Source organism: Rutidosis leptorrhynchoides, chromosome 5 (genome assembly GCF_046630445.1).
Source record: "Rutidosis leptorrhynchoides isolate AG116_Rl617_1_P2 chromosome 5, CSIRO_AGI_Rlap_v1, whole genome shotgun sequence".
NCBI lineage: Eukaryota > Viridiplantae > Streptophyta > Magnoliopsida > Asterales > Asteraceae > Rutidosis > Rutidosis leptorrhynchoides.
This window is the reverse complement of record NC_092337.1, coordinates 60780036-60795302: the sequence shown is the minus strand read 5'-3', so window position 1 is coordinate 60795302 and position 15267 is coordinate 60780036. Positions and strand designations below refer to the sequence as shown.

At 36.0% G+C, this 15267-nt stretch overlaps 1 protein-coding gene across 1 annotated transcript in view; it reads left to right on the top strand.

Annotated features, from left to right (window-relative positions):
* LOC139848665 (anthocyanidin 3-O-glucosyltransferase 5-like) overlaps positions 1 to 15267 on the top strand; it is a 29867-nt gene extending 14600 nt beyond the window's left edge. The window contains exon 4 of the mRNA XM_071838378.1: positions 14241 to 15267. Coding sequence (XP_071694479.1) covers positions 14241 to 15267 — 1027 coding nt within the window. The remainder of the gene's footprint in view (positions 1 to 14240) is intronic.

Below are 15267 nucleotides of genomic sequence, written 5' to 3'. Positions count from 1 at the left end.
CCAATCTTGTTTTACCCATAACTTCTTCATTTTAAATCTGTTTTGAGTGTTTCAAGTTGCTATGGTTTCATATTGAACTTAAGTTTATGAATATAAACAGAAAAAGTATAAGTTTATAGTCAAAAATATAGGTTACAAGTCATTTTTGTAAAGGTAGTCATTTCAGTCGAAAGAACGACGTCTAGATGACCATTTTGGGAAACATACTTCCACTTTGAGTTTAACCATGATTTTTGTATATAGTTTCATGTTCATAAGAAAAATCATTTTCCCAGAAGAACAACTTTTAAATCAAAGTTTATCATAGTTTTTAATTAACTAACCCAAAACAGCCCGCGATGTTACTACGACGGCGTATATCCGGTTTTACGATGTTTTTCGTGTTTTACAGTTTTAAATATTAAGTTAGCATATCATATAGATATAGAACATGTGTTTAGTTGATTTTAAAAGTCAAGTTAGAAGGATTAACTTTTGTTTGCGAACAAGTTTAGAATTAACTAAACTATGTTCTAGTGATTTCAAGTTTAAACCTTCGAATAAGGTAGTTTTATATATGTGAATCGAATGATGTTATAAACATCATTGCTACTTCAAGTTTTGTGGATAAACCTACTGGAAATGAGAAAAATAGATCTAGCTTCAAAGAATCCTTGGATGGCTTGAAAGTTCTTGAAGCAGAATCATGACACGAAAACAAGTTCAAGTAAGATTTCCACTCGAAATAAGATTGCTATATTTATAGAAATTGAATCAAAGTTTGAATATGAATATTACCTTGTATTAGAAATATATCTTACTATAAATAAGAAAGATTTCTTGTGGTTGGATGATCACTTTACAAGATTGAAAGTAAGCTAGCAAACTTGGGAGTATTCTTGATTTTATGAAACTAGAACTTATAGAATTTATGAAGAACACTTAGAACTTGAAGATAGAACTTGAGAGAGATCAATTTGATGAAGAAAATTTAAGAATGAAAATGTTTGTAGGTGTTTTTGGTCGTTGGTATATGGATTAGATATAAAGGATGTGTAATTTTGTTTACATGTAAATAAGTCATGAATGATTACTAATATTTTTGTAATTTTATGAGATATTTCATGCTAGTTGCCAAATGATGGTTCCCACATGTGTTAGGTGACTCACATGGGCTGCTAAGAGCTAATCATTGGAGTGTATATACCAATAGTACATACATCTAAAAGCTGTGTATTGTACGAGTACGAATACGGGTGTATACGAGTAGAATTGTTGATGAAACTGAACGAGGATGTAATTGTAAGCATTTTTGTTAAGTAGAAGTATTTTTATAAGTGTATTGAAGTCTTTCAAAAGTGTATGAATACATATTAAAACACTACATGTATATACATTTTAACTGAGTCGTTAAGTCATCGTTAGTCATTACATGTAAATGTTGTTTTGAATCCTTTAGGTTAACGATCTTGTTAAATGTTGTTAACCCATTGTTTATTATATCTAAAGAGATGTTAAATTATTACATTATCATGATATTATGATATATTAATATATCTTAGTATGATATATATATATAGTTAAATGTTGTTACAACGATAATCGTTACATATATGTTTCGTTTCGAAATCATTAAGTTAGTAGTCTTGTTTTTACATATGTAGTTCATTGTTAATACACTTAATGACATGTTTACTTATCATTTATCATGATTAAACATAGTGTATCAATATCTTAATATGATTCATATGTATTTAGTAAGATGTTGTTATAACGATAATCGTTATATATATCGTTTTGAGTTTCTTAATTCAATAAACTCAATTTTATGTATATAACTCATTGTTAAAATACCTAATGAGATACTTACTTATCATAATATCATGTTAACTATATATATATATATATATATATATATATATATATATATATATATATATATATATATATATATATATATATATATATATAATCATATATATATCATCATATAGTTTTTACAAGTTTTAACGTTCGTGAATCACCGTTCAACTTGGGTGGTCAATTGTCTATATGAAACCTATTTCAATTAATCAAGTCTTAATAAGTTTGATTGCTTAACATGTTGGAAACACTTAATCATGTAAATAACAATTTCATTTAGTATATATAAACATGAAAAAGTTCGGGTCACTACACATTGGGCCCCTTTTGAGCAACGGGAGCGGCGTTTCTACAATCGTTGGCCACATGGCCACTCCTTTGATATTTGTTGCAAAATGGCTTGCCACATTCACCATAATGATATTTGTGGAACTTGTTGCAAAATGGTTTATTCCTGACATAACCTTTCTTGTCGTCGGAGGTGAAAGGCTTTTTGGTGAAAGTGTTGTTGTGGTAGTTGCTTGATGGAGTGGCTTCCCATTTTCTTTTGTTACCACCCGATTTATCCTCGGCCTTAGGTGCCGGTACTACGATTTCATCCACCGTTTCTATCAATTTGCGGGCCATATTCAAAGCTTCTTGATGATTAGTTAGTTTGGATGACATTACTCCGTGTTTGTTGTTCTTTGGAAGACCATCCATGTAAAGTTCAACCCTTGAAGACTAGGGGTTCACAAGGTTCCGGCACATCAAGGCTAATTCGGAAAATCATTGATTATAAGCCTTGAGATCGTTTTCGACCGCTTTTAAAGTTCTTAGCTCTTGTTCGAGCTTTCAGGTTTCTTCACGAGGGAAATATTCGATGATCATCTTTTCCCTTAAATCGGCCCAAGAGAGGGCGTGAGCTTCATCGGTACCCACCGATTGTACATAAGTGTTCCACCAAGTGAGCGCGACACCGGCGAAAGTGTGAGTGGAGTACTTGACCTTGTCTTGGTCCCGACAATCGCTTATGCTAAATACGGCTTCCGTTTGCTCAAACTATCAGGTGAGCACAACCGGTCCCAAGGTTCCATCGAATGTGTGAGGTTTGCATCCCATGAAAGCTTTATAGGAGCATCGCTCGTTCGAGTTACCGGCTCCATTGTTGTTGTTGTTGTGGTTGTTGTTATTGTTGTTGTTGTTGGAAGAGTGACCGGCCATGGCCGCATCCACGGCGGTGGCTATCATTCGTTGTAGAGCTTGTTCGTGTGTTTTATGGCGTGGTACACGGCGAGGAGGCATTGTTCCTACAAAACACAAGAATATCGTTGATTAGTATTCTCAATAATACTAACTGTGATATAGAATGAGGATAAAGAGAAAATTTTCCTTGACTTGCCTTAAACTCTTTATGTCATAATGTCGGAACGTTCATATGAGTCACCGTAATATAATCCCGGAAATTATATTACCCTAATTCATATGTGCATTCGACATTATTTCACTAAGTCAAGGTGGTGTGTCAATCAAATTAAACAACGTGAGATTAAGATGGAATAAAAGTTAGATATGAATAGAAGAGTTCGAGTATAAATGCACAAGTAGTCAAGTAATTCCTACTTTAAGTCCATATGCCGGTTGTAGTCTAGATTCACTAATTTACCCTATGACTCGGGGTTGACACTAATGAACTCTAAATCCCTACAACCAATGCTCTGATACCATCTGTAATGACAAATTGGGTAGAAACCCACCCAGTGCCTTTCCAGCTAACCGCTTGGTGACCACTGAGTGTACCTCAGACACTGATTTTACGGCCCGCATTTCTGCCAAACTGCCAACCCTCTAACCAAGGGATCGCAAGGGGTAAGAGCCAATGCTTCGTCGCAGGTAACACTGTGAGAACCCCCTCTACGATTAACCCGCTAAAAAGGATAGTCCGCCCCGGCGTGACAGCCGGACGCGCGACTACCTTTACGGCTAAATTTAAACCTGCTCTGATACCATCTGTAGCGACCCGACAAAATCGTCATTGACGGCGCCATCTACTTAGGTCCCGTTACGTGGTCATAAGTCTTTAAAACAACGTTTGACCAAAATATATCGCATTCATTTCAATTATAAAGATGTTTCAAAGTTTACAAAGTAGTTCGACGACCAAACATGTTACAATGTTTTAAGTACAACTGAAACCTATGCGACACAAATTAAGTTAAGTCAAAAGACGCTCCACGTATGCATGTATACTCAACATCCAAGCAAGTATCAAAAATAATGTGCGGAAGCATGTATCACCTAGCGTTCAAGGACCTGAGAAAACATATAGAAAACTGTCAACGAAAAACGTTGGTGAAATCATAGGTGTAAAAGTAACGTTGTCTTTGAACCACAAGATTTAATATAGTTGATTATCCAAATCATTTGTATTCCAAAAGTATGTTTGCGAGCACCCAATTATCAAACTTAACTGTTTTGTACCCTGTTACGTAGTGTTAGAACATACACTATACTCGAAAATATATTTCATCCGCTAATGGTAGCGAACCGTCCGAATGAGGGCTCGTCAAACCCAATGTGATCACATAACATAAGTTCACGTTTACACCCTGCAAGTGTAACTAATGATAATTGAATTGAGGCTTTTCGTTCTAACTCGTTGTGGAATGTTTGTTTTCGTACTTGTGTTCAAAGCATAAAAGTATGATACGTATATGTTTCTCATCCCATAGTTTAAAAGTAAAAGTTGTTGAAAAGGTGGGACTATGATCTCACCTTGAGTGCACGAGTAAATAAGGTAAATCACAAAGTAACGTGTGCAAGAACGAATGCTAGTCTTGACCTAAACAAGTAGGTTGTATCAATATCGGTAAACACGGTCGGTCAAAGTGTTCAATTAGTCCTATGGCTCGTTACGACTCGATTAATTTGCATGTGAATCAAATTTACCAAGTTTCATGCAAGCTACAAGTATAAGAGTAAGTTAGAATGGTTGCATAAGTAATTGGTTAAGTTTGATCAAAAGTCAACTTTGGTCGGGTCAAAGTCAACACGTTCGGGTCGGGTCCCGAACTATTTTTCTGAGGTTTTTAATCATATATAAGCATGTTAGAACAAGTTGCATGTGAATCGGAGGTGCGTAGCATAGTTAGAATTTAACGAAAAATGACCAACCAAATCAGAACCTGGCAGTTCATCTGGACGGCGTCCAGATTTGCTAGACGGCGTCCAGATGTGAATGCTTGGACGGCGTCCAAGAATCTGGAAGGCGTCCAGATTAGTGCACAGATCTGATTGCTGAAATTACACAAGTGCACGAACCAAAACTTAAACAAACACAAATTATGATCCGCAAACAATCAAAACATGTATCTTATACCGTTGGAAAGGTAATTTTATGAGGAACGCAACTAAGCACATTTCATCAATCAATCTAACATTTACAACAACCAAAATTGCATTAAATGCTCACCATTTATTACATTCAAGTCCATTAAATGCGTTTCATGATTCGGGCAACCAATTTACATGTATGATACGCCGTTTCGAAGGTAATTAAACATACATTGCATCTAAACACCTACAATCAACATTGTTAAGCATTCAATGCACCAAAAGTTCATATTCAAGTCTATCAAACCCTAACCAAAATCTCAAAATCAATAATCATGTTAGTGAAGCTTTCTTAATCAACCTACACATCAAAATGAAGCTAGTGATGCTAGTAACACATTTAATACATGGATTTCTAACATCTAACAACATTTAAGCAACCAAACCTCAAGATCAAACACACCAAGTTTCAAGTTCATGCTAGTTACTTAAAATAACAAGATCGGGCATTCGAGCATATAATTCACATATTCTTGTTTGACTTGAGCCATAGACACTAATTAACACTTTTATAAGTTAAAAACATCAAGAACACAAAATCTAGTGTTTTTAGAAAGTTACCCAAGTGTAATGAAGTTGGTATGGATTCGAAGAGGAAGTTGCAAGGATTCCAAATATGCAATTTATTTTGAAGGACGCTTGCTAGATTCAAAATGGATGATGATTATTTGTTTGGTTGTTTGAGAGAAAAGAATGGAAGTATTAGAGAGAGAGAGAGAGAGAGAGTGATGAATGAATGGATGAGAAAAAGCTTGACCATTTGACCTAGTCAAATGTTTAGCATCTTGGCGAGTTTAGTCCCTCAAGTTTGAATCGGGTGCGTGAATTACCTAAACGGGATAATTTAAAACGCGTATTAACGGAAGATGTCATAATTATATAACGGACTTTAAAATGACATAACGGAAGGTAAATGGAAAAAGGCAGGATGTTACAGAAACGGCTAAGGAACTTTGGGAATCTTTGGACCAAAAATATAAAACCGAGGATGCTGGATCAAAGAAACATGTGGTTGCCCAATTCTTGGATTTTAAGATGATCGATTCAAAGACCGTGATGAGTCAAGTGCAAGATCTTTAACTTCTTTTGCATGATATACATTCCGAGGGAATGAAAATGTGTGAGACGCTGCAAGTGGCATCAATAATTGAAAAGTTACCACCTGGTTGGGTAGACTTTAAGAACTACCTTAAACATAAGAAGAAAGAGATGATTGTGGAAGATCTGATTGTTCGTCTTCGAATTGAAGAAGATAACAAGTTAGCTTTGAAGAACACTTACTCTAATGATTCTTCCAAGGCTAATGTTGTTGAGGTGGGGCAATCTTCCAAAAGCAAGACTAATGTAAAGAACAAGGGTAAGTTTGAGAACCTTGGTGTTAAAAGTGGAACTTTCAAGAAGTTCAAGTGCTATAATTGTGGCCATCCGGGTCACAAAGCTGCTAAGTCCAAACAGCCGAAATAAGAGGCCCCACGTCAAGCAAACATGATGGATGAAGACATGGACCTCGTGGCTATGGTTTCCGATATTACTTCCATGATTTCAGAAGTTAATCTTGTTGGATCTGATGTTAAAGGATGGTGGGTTGACACTGGAGCTACTCGCCATGTATCTTCCGATAGGAACCTCTTTAATACACTTGTAGAGGTGAATAACGGAGATAAATTGTTCATGGGTAATTCTGCTACCGCCGAGATCAAGGGTGAAGGAGATGTCGTGTTAAAGATGACATCGGGAAAAGAGCTTAAGCTCAAAAATGTCTTGTTTGTTTCCGAGATTCGTAAGAATCTTGTTTCGGGTTGGTTGCTTAACAAGTTTGGTTTTAGGCTTGTGTTTGAGTCTAATAAAGTTGTTATAAGTAAGAATGGAATGTTTGTTGGTAAGGGCTATGCCCAGGATGGAATGTTTAAGCTTAATGTAATGGTGACTAAAAATGAAATGAATAAAGCATCTACTAGTTCGGCTTATATGCTTGAGTCATCAAATGTTTGGCATGGCCGACTTGGTCATGTAAATTTTAATTCTATCCGTCGCTTAATTAAATTAAACTGCATACCAACATTTCATATTGAGTCAAATTATAAATGTCCAACATGTGTTGAAGCAAAAACAACAAGATCATACTTTCAATCAGTTGAAAGAAAAACCGAACCCCTTGATATAGTACATACCGATGTGTGTGATTTAAAATCGATTCCAATACAAGGTGGAAACAAGTATTTTATTACGTTTATTGATGATTGCACCAAGTATTGCTATGTGTATTTACCTAAGAGTAAAGATGAAGCAATAGAGAAATTTGTCTTGTACAAAAGTGAAGTTGAGAACCAACTTAACAAGAAAATTAAGGTTGTTAGAAGCGATAGGGGAGGTGAATATGTATCTCCATTTGCTAACTTTTGTTCACAAAATGGAATTAGGCATGAGTTCACCACACCCAATTTGCCACAGTCGAATGGAATTGCGGAAAGGAAGAACCGCACATTGAAAGAAATGGTGAATGTCATGTTGATTAGTTCAGGGTTGAACCAGCGCATGTGGGGGGAAGCCATCTTGTCGGCTAACTATCTTTTAAATAGGATACCCCGTAAGAAGAAGGATGAAACCCTGTATGAACTGTGGATGGGACAAAAACCATCATACAAATACTTGAAAGTGTGGGGGTGCTTAGCTAAGGTGGTTGTTCCACCACCTAAAGCACTTAAACTCGGAACTAAAACTGTGGATTGCATATTTATTGGATACGCTCACCACAGTAGTGCCTTTCGATTTCTGGTGCACGAGTCAAAGATTCTAGATATACATAAGAATACCATTATGGAGTCAAGGAATGCTTCATTCTTTGAAAATGTGTTTCCCTGTCTAAGTTCATGTGAGCAACCTAATGAGGTTATTCATGATGATGATAGACTGGATAGTCTAGAAAGACATGAACATGTTGAGGAAGAAGAGGATGAGCCCAGAAGAAGTAAACGGGCTAGGATTGAGAAATCTTTTGGTCCTGATTTCGTCTCTTACATGGTAGAGAGTGATCCTAAGACATACCAAGAGGCAATTACCTCTTCGGAAGGGCCACAATGGAAAGAAGCCATCAAAGATGAAAAAGATTCTATTTTTCAAAATCACACATGGGAGCTAATGGATCTTCCTCTGGGATGTAAACCATTAGGCTATCGTTGGATTTTCAAGAAGAAAATGAAAGCCGATGACACTATTGATAAGTATAAAGCTAGATTGGTGATCAAAGGTTATAGGAAGCGAGAAAGTCTTGATTATTTTGATACCTACTCGCCAGTAACCCGAATAACTTCCATAAGAATGGTATTGGCCATTGCAGCCATCAGAAACTTGGAGGTTAAATGGATGTAAAAACAGTTTTTCTTAATGGAAATCTAAAAGAAGAGATTTATATGGAGCAACCGGAAGGGTTTGGGTCTCAAGGACAAGAAAGGAAAGTGTGTAAGCTTGTCAAGTCATTGTATGGATTAAAACAAGCTCCAAAACAATGGCATCAAAAGTTTGATCACATCATGTTAGAATGTGGATTCAAAATAAATGAATGTGACAAGTGTGTGTATGTGAAACACACAGGATCTGGATATGTCATCTTATGTCTTTATGTGGATGATATGCTTATTATTGTAAGCAATAATGATATGATAATATCTACTAAAGACATGTTGAAATCTAGGTTTGACATGAAGGATATGGGTTTAGCTGATGTGATTCTTAGAGTCAAGATCATAAGAACCCAGAATGGACTTATATTAAGTCAAAAGCACTATGTGGACAAAATTCTTGAGAAATTCAATGAGAATGACTCTAACATAGCTAGGACTTCAATTGATACGAGTCAACATCTAGCTAAGAATAGAGGAGCACCCGTGGCTCAGCTTGAATACTCAAGAATAATTGGCAGTCTAATGTATCTGATGAGTTGTACTAGACCTGTCATAGCTTATGCTGTGAGTAGGTTAAGTAGATATACGAGTAATCCGATCACTGATCATTGGAAGAGCATAACTCGGCTACTTAGGTACTTGAGATTTACTCATGAATATGGACTGCATTATAATAGATATCCTGCCGTAATCGAAGGATTTAGTGATGCTAATTGGATTTCTGATATAAAGGATTCCAGAGCTACCAGTGGATATGTTTTTACATTGGGAGGTGCAGCTATATCTTGGAAGTCTTGTAAACAGACAGTTATAGCTAGGTCCACAATGGAATCTGAATTTATTGCCTTAGATAAATGTGGAGAAGAGGCAGAGTGGCTACGTCAGTTCACCGAGGATATACCAGAATGGCCTAAGCCGGTGTCGGCCATATGTATACACTGTAACAGCCAATCGGCCATTGGCAGAGCTCACAGCTTAATGTATAATGGTAAGTCTCGGCATATACGATGTAGGCATAAGACGATACGACAACTACTCTCGACGGGAATTATCACTATTGACTACGTGAAGTCAAATGATAATATAGCGGATCCGCTTACAAAAGGTTTAAGCAGAGAGGTAGTGTATAGGTCGTCAAGAGGAATGGGACTAAAGCCCTTGAATGAATGAGTTTATATGAAGGAAACCTAACCTGGTTGACTGGAGATCCCAAGATCTAGGTTCAATAGGACAACCTAATTGTATAGACTGAGGGAGGTCACTGTGGGGGAGTTCAAATAAACTCTCTAGCCCATTCCTATTAACTCAGTGACATTATTATGAGGATAAGCATTTAGCTTTTAATGATTATGTGTGAATCACCTATGTGAGAGAGAAGTGGAGTCGCTTCGAAAGGAATTATTGGGCAAAATTCCTAGAGCTCTCGCAGAACCAGGCTAGTGTTCAGGACCACAACGAACACGACTATGAGGAGTTGAAATTGTCAGGGAGAGTCATGTGTGAAATGTATTGTCGTATACACAAGCGGCATATCAGTTCAAGGACATCGCGTCTACTGAGAGCCAGGAGACTAAGTATGTTTCATAAGGGAAGGTTCAAAGGATAAAACCTACCTATCCTATGCAAGACTCAACTGTTGAAAATGCGGTATGTTTGTGTGTTTTAAATTGATATCTATTCATGTGGGGGATTGTTGAAAAATTAGTTTCCAAGTGTATAATTTTCCTGAACTTTGGACCTAAATATGTATACGTATATTGAAATGTCCCGTTCATATTGATTATAAACGTTCCATATTAATTGATTTCATCGCGAGGTTTTGACCTCTATATGAGACATTTTTCAAATACTGCATTTATTTTTTAAAACAAGCATAACCTTTATTTTATCGATAAAGGTTTAAAAAACATTACGTAGATTATCAAATAATGATAATCTAAAATATACTGTTTACACACGACCATTACATAATGGTTTACAATAAGAATATATTACATCAAAAATAAGTTTCTTGAATGCAGTTTTTACACAATATCATACAAGCATGGACTCCAAATCTTGTCCTTATTTTAGTATGCAACAGCGGAAGCTCTTAATAATCACCTGAGAATAAACATGCTTAAAACGTCAACAAAAAATGTTGGTGAGTTATAGGTTTAACCTATATATTATCAAATCATAATAATAGACCACAAGATTTTATATTTCAATACATCCCATACATAGAGATAAAAATCATTCATATGGCGAACACCTGGTAACCGACATTAACAATATGCATATAGAATAACCCCATTATTCCGGAACACCCATCGGACATGATAATTTCGAAGTACTAAAGCATTCCAAATTCCAGAATGGGGCTTGTTGGGCCCGATAGATCTATCTTTAGGATTCGCGTCAATTTGGGGGTCTGTTCCCAAATTCTTAGGCTACCAAGCTAAAAGGGGCATATTCGGCTTCGATCATTCATCCATATAATGTAGTTTTGTTTACTTGTGTCTATTTCGTAAAACATTTATAAAGTTGCATGTATTCTCATCCCAAAATATTAGATTTTAAAAGTGGGACTATAACTTACTTTCACATATTTTTACTTCGTCGGGAAGTAAGACTTGGCCACTGGTCGATTTACGAACCTATAACAAATATGTACATATATATCAAAGTATGTTCAAAATATATTTATAATATTTTTTAATACGTTTTAATGTTTTAAGCTTATTAAGTCAGCTGTCCTCGTTAATAACCTACAACTAGTTGTCCATAGTTAGATGTACAGAAATAAATCGATGTATATTATCTTGGATCAATCCACGACCCAGTGTATACACGTCTCAGGCTAGATCACAACTCAAAGCATATATATTTTTGGAATCAACCTCAACCCTGTATAGTTAACTCCAACATTACTGCATATAGAGTGTCTATGGTTGTTCCAAATAATATATATACATGGGTCGATATGATATTTCAAAACATTTGCATACGTGTCTATGGTATCCCAAGATTACATAATATATTAGAATACATGTATAATACAATATAAGTTAGCTAGGATATGATTTGTATAGAATTGTTACAATATTTCCCGTGGCTACAACAATCAAAAAATATCCAATCTTGTTTTACCCATAACTTCTTCGTTTTAAATACGTTTTGAGTGAATCAAATTGATATGATTTCATATTGAACTCTATTTTATGAATCTAAACAGAAAAAGTATAGGTTTATAGTCGGAAATATAAGTTACAAGTCGTTTTTGTAAGAGGTAGTCATTTCAGTCGAAAGAACGACGTCTTGATGACCATTTTGAAAAACATACATCCACTTTGAGTTTAACCATGATTTTTGGATATAGTTTCATGTTCATAAGAAAAATAATTTTCCCAGAAGAACAACTTTTAAATCAAAGTTTATCATAGTTTTTAATTATCAAACCCAAAACAGCTCGCGGTGTTACTACGACGGCGTATGTCCGGTTTTACGGTGTTTTTCGTGTTTTCCGGTTTTAAATTATTAAGTTAGCATATCATATAGATATAAAACATGTGTTTAGTTTATTTTAGAAGTCAAGCTAGAAGGATTAACTTTGTTTGTGAACAAGTTTAGAATTAACTAAACTATGTTCTAATGATTACATTTTCAAATCTTCGAATAAGATAGTTATTTATATATGAATCGAATGATGTTACGAACATCATTACTACCTCAAGTATAGTAGGTAAACCTACTGGAAATGACAAAAATAATCTTGAGCTTGAATGGATCTTTGATGGCTTGGAAGTTCTTGAAGCAGAATCATGACACGAAAACAATTTCAAGTAAGATTATTACTCGAATCAAGATAGTTTATAGTTATAGAAATCGAATCAAAGTTTGGATATGAGTATTGCCTTGAATAAGAAAGATAACCTACTGTAATTAACAAAGGTTTCTTGATCTTAGATGATTACTTGGAATGGATTTGCAAGATTAAAAGTAAACTAGCAAACTTGAAAGGATTTTCTAAGTGTTCTTGAAGTGTTCTTCCTATTATGATTACAGCTTGATTCTTGAAGTAATTTTTGATGAATATGATGATTAGTTTACTGGAAATTTCATTCCTAAGTGTGTGTGTGTGTTTAGAGAGAATTAGAAAGAGAATTGGAAGTGAAATGGATTGATTGGTGAGTGGTGAATGATGAGTGGTGAGTGGGGTTAAAAGGAGCTCTAGTTAGTTGACTAGTTCATGGTAGAAGTTAAATTTGATTTGTCATGCATGACATAATCAAGAGTGGAATCCCATGCTAGTTCCTATTGGTATATACTCATAGTAAGTACGTCTAGCAGCTGTGTATAATACGGGTACGAATAATGAATGACTACGAGTAGAATTGTTGATGAAAAAAAAGAATGGAAATGTAATTGTAAGCATTTTTGCTAAGTAGAAGTACTTTGATATGTGTCTTAGTTAACGATCTTATTTAATGTTGTTGAAATCTTAAAATCAAATTTTTAACACATTTTTAATAAAGCGATATTAACCCAAAAAAAAAATTTCGACCCCAGCCAGGGGCTCTGCCCCTTGGACCCCGCCAGGGGTTGCCACCCCTTGAACCCCGCTATCGGGGGCGCTGCCCCCGAACCCCCGTCATAATCAAGATAAGTTCAAACAATTGTGCACTCCACACTTTCTCCAAACTTGTTCGATATTTAACAAGGTTATTTTAGTTAACAAATTAATCTCATTACAATTAAATCATATTGGTGACACAAATCACCAACAATGAATATATCTTGATATGATATATATACTTTAAAATGTCGTTACAACGATAATCGTTACATATATGTCCATATATATATCAACATATAGTTTTTACAAGTTTTAACGTTCGTGAATCGCCGGTCAACTTGGGTGGTCAATTGTCTACATGAAACTCATTTCAAATAATCAAGTCTTAACAAGTTTGATTGCTTAACATGTTGGAAACATTTAATCATGCAAATATAGTTTTCATTTAATATAATCATGGAATAATCATGGAAAAGTTCGGGTCACTACATATATAAGATATTTATGAATAATATTACGTAGCTCTTTACAAGGGATTAAAGATGTTATATTATGTGTCCAAAGTTATGTAATGGTGAATGAGATATCATGTTACGAAGAGAGGTGTATAATGTCATTTAATGAGTTGTAGCTTTCCAGTTCCTTTAAGATTAAAATCCCTGATCTTAAGAGATAACTGATACTCATTTAATATCTCATTTAATGAGTTAGTTGGAAGTATTGATACTCATTTAATATCTCATTTAATGAGTTAGTTGGAAGGTGGAGTATTTTGTGTATAAATGAATACCACCTCCATCCATTACAGATACACCAAGAAAAACACATAAAACACTTTACATTACCTCTGCATTTTCAGGCAAGTATTCTACTCCGGCTGTACGCAGCTTGAGGCCGTCGTACCCTGGGAAATAGGCTCGTATCTGTTTTAAGGGAATTGCGTTCAACGCAAGCTTCGGCTACCGTTTTAGTCTATCATTTATATTATGTTCAGTCAACTTTATATTTCTAAGAATTTGTAATAAAACTCAGTTTGTATTTACGAATTTTACTTCTACAATTTATTCGTTTTTCACCGCTTCAGCTGTCCTTTTTACTCTCTCATTGTATCTTCTTAAGTTGGACCGCGAAATTGAAGGCGAGTTTGTGGATCTAAATGAAACGATAAAGGTACCGGGTTGTAACCCGGTCCGAAACCAAGACGCATACCATGTCGTAAACCCAAAATCCGACGAGTACAAATGGTACATGTTGCATGTAAGCAAGTTACCTATGGTTAAAGGGATATTTGTAAATACTTGGGATGATCTTGAACCAGTTTCGCTTGAAGCTGTGAAAAATGAAAGGTTCTTTCTTGATATCCCTACACCACCGGTTTATCCAATCGGACCGCTCACGAAACGGGTCGAACCGGTTTGTAATGAACACGAGAAAGAAATTATTGCATGGCTTGATAAACAACCGAAAGACTCGGTTCTGTTTATTGCACTCGGAAGTGGTGGGACATTATCAAGTGAGCAACTCACTGAGTTGGCTTATGGTTTAGAGCTGAGTCAGCAACGGTTTGTTTTTGTTGTACGGAAGCCGAGTGATTACGCTGCTGCAGCGTTTTTTGATGTAGGGAGTGAGTATGAAGAGGTGAGTAGTTACTTGCCAGAAGGGTTCTTGAAACGAACGAATCGGGTCGGGTTGGTGGTTAATTCATGGGCCCCACACGTGGTGGTGCTTAAGCACTCGAGTACGGGAGCGTTTTTGTCACATTGCGGGTGGAACTCGACGTTGGAAAGTGTTAAACATGGTGTGCCGATGATCGCAAGGCCTATGTATTCTGAGCAGAGGATGAATGCAACGGTGTTGAGTGATGAGGTTGGGGTGGCCGTGAAGGTGCCGGTGGTGGGGGACGGCGGTGAGACGGTGGTGGTGGGGAGAGATGAGATTGCAAAGGTGGTTAGGGAGGTTATGGAAGGTGAAAAAGGTAAGAAATTGAGATGTAAGGCTAAAGAGTTGGAGGCGAGTGGTAGGAACTCACTGAGTCGCGGTGGGTCGGGTTTTGAAACACTCGCCCGAGTTGTTGAGTCATGGAAACTTAATTGA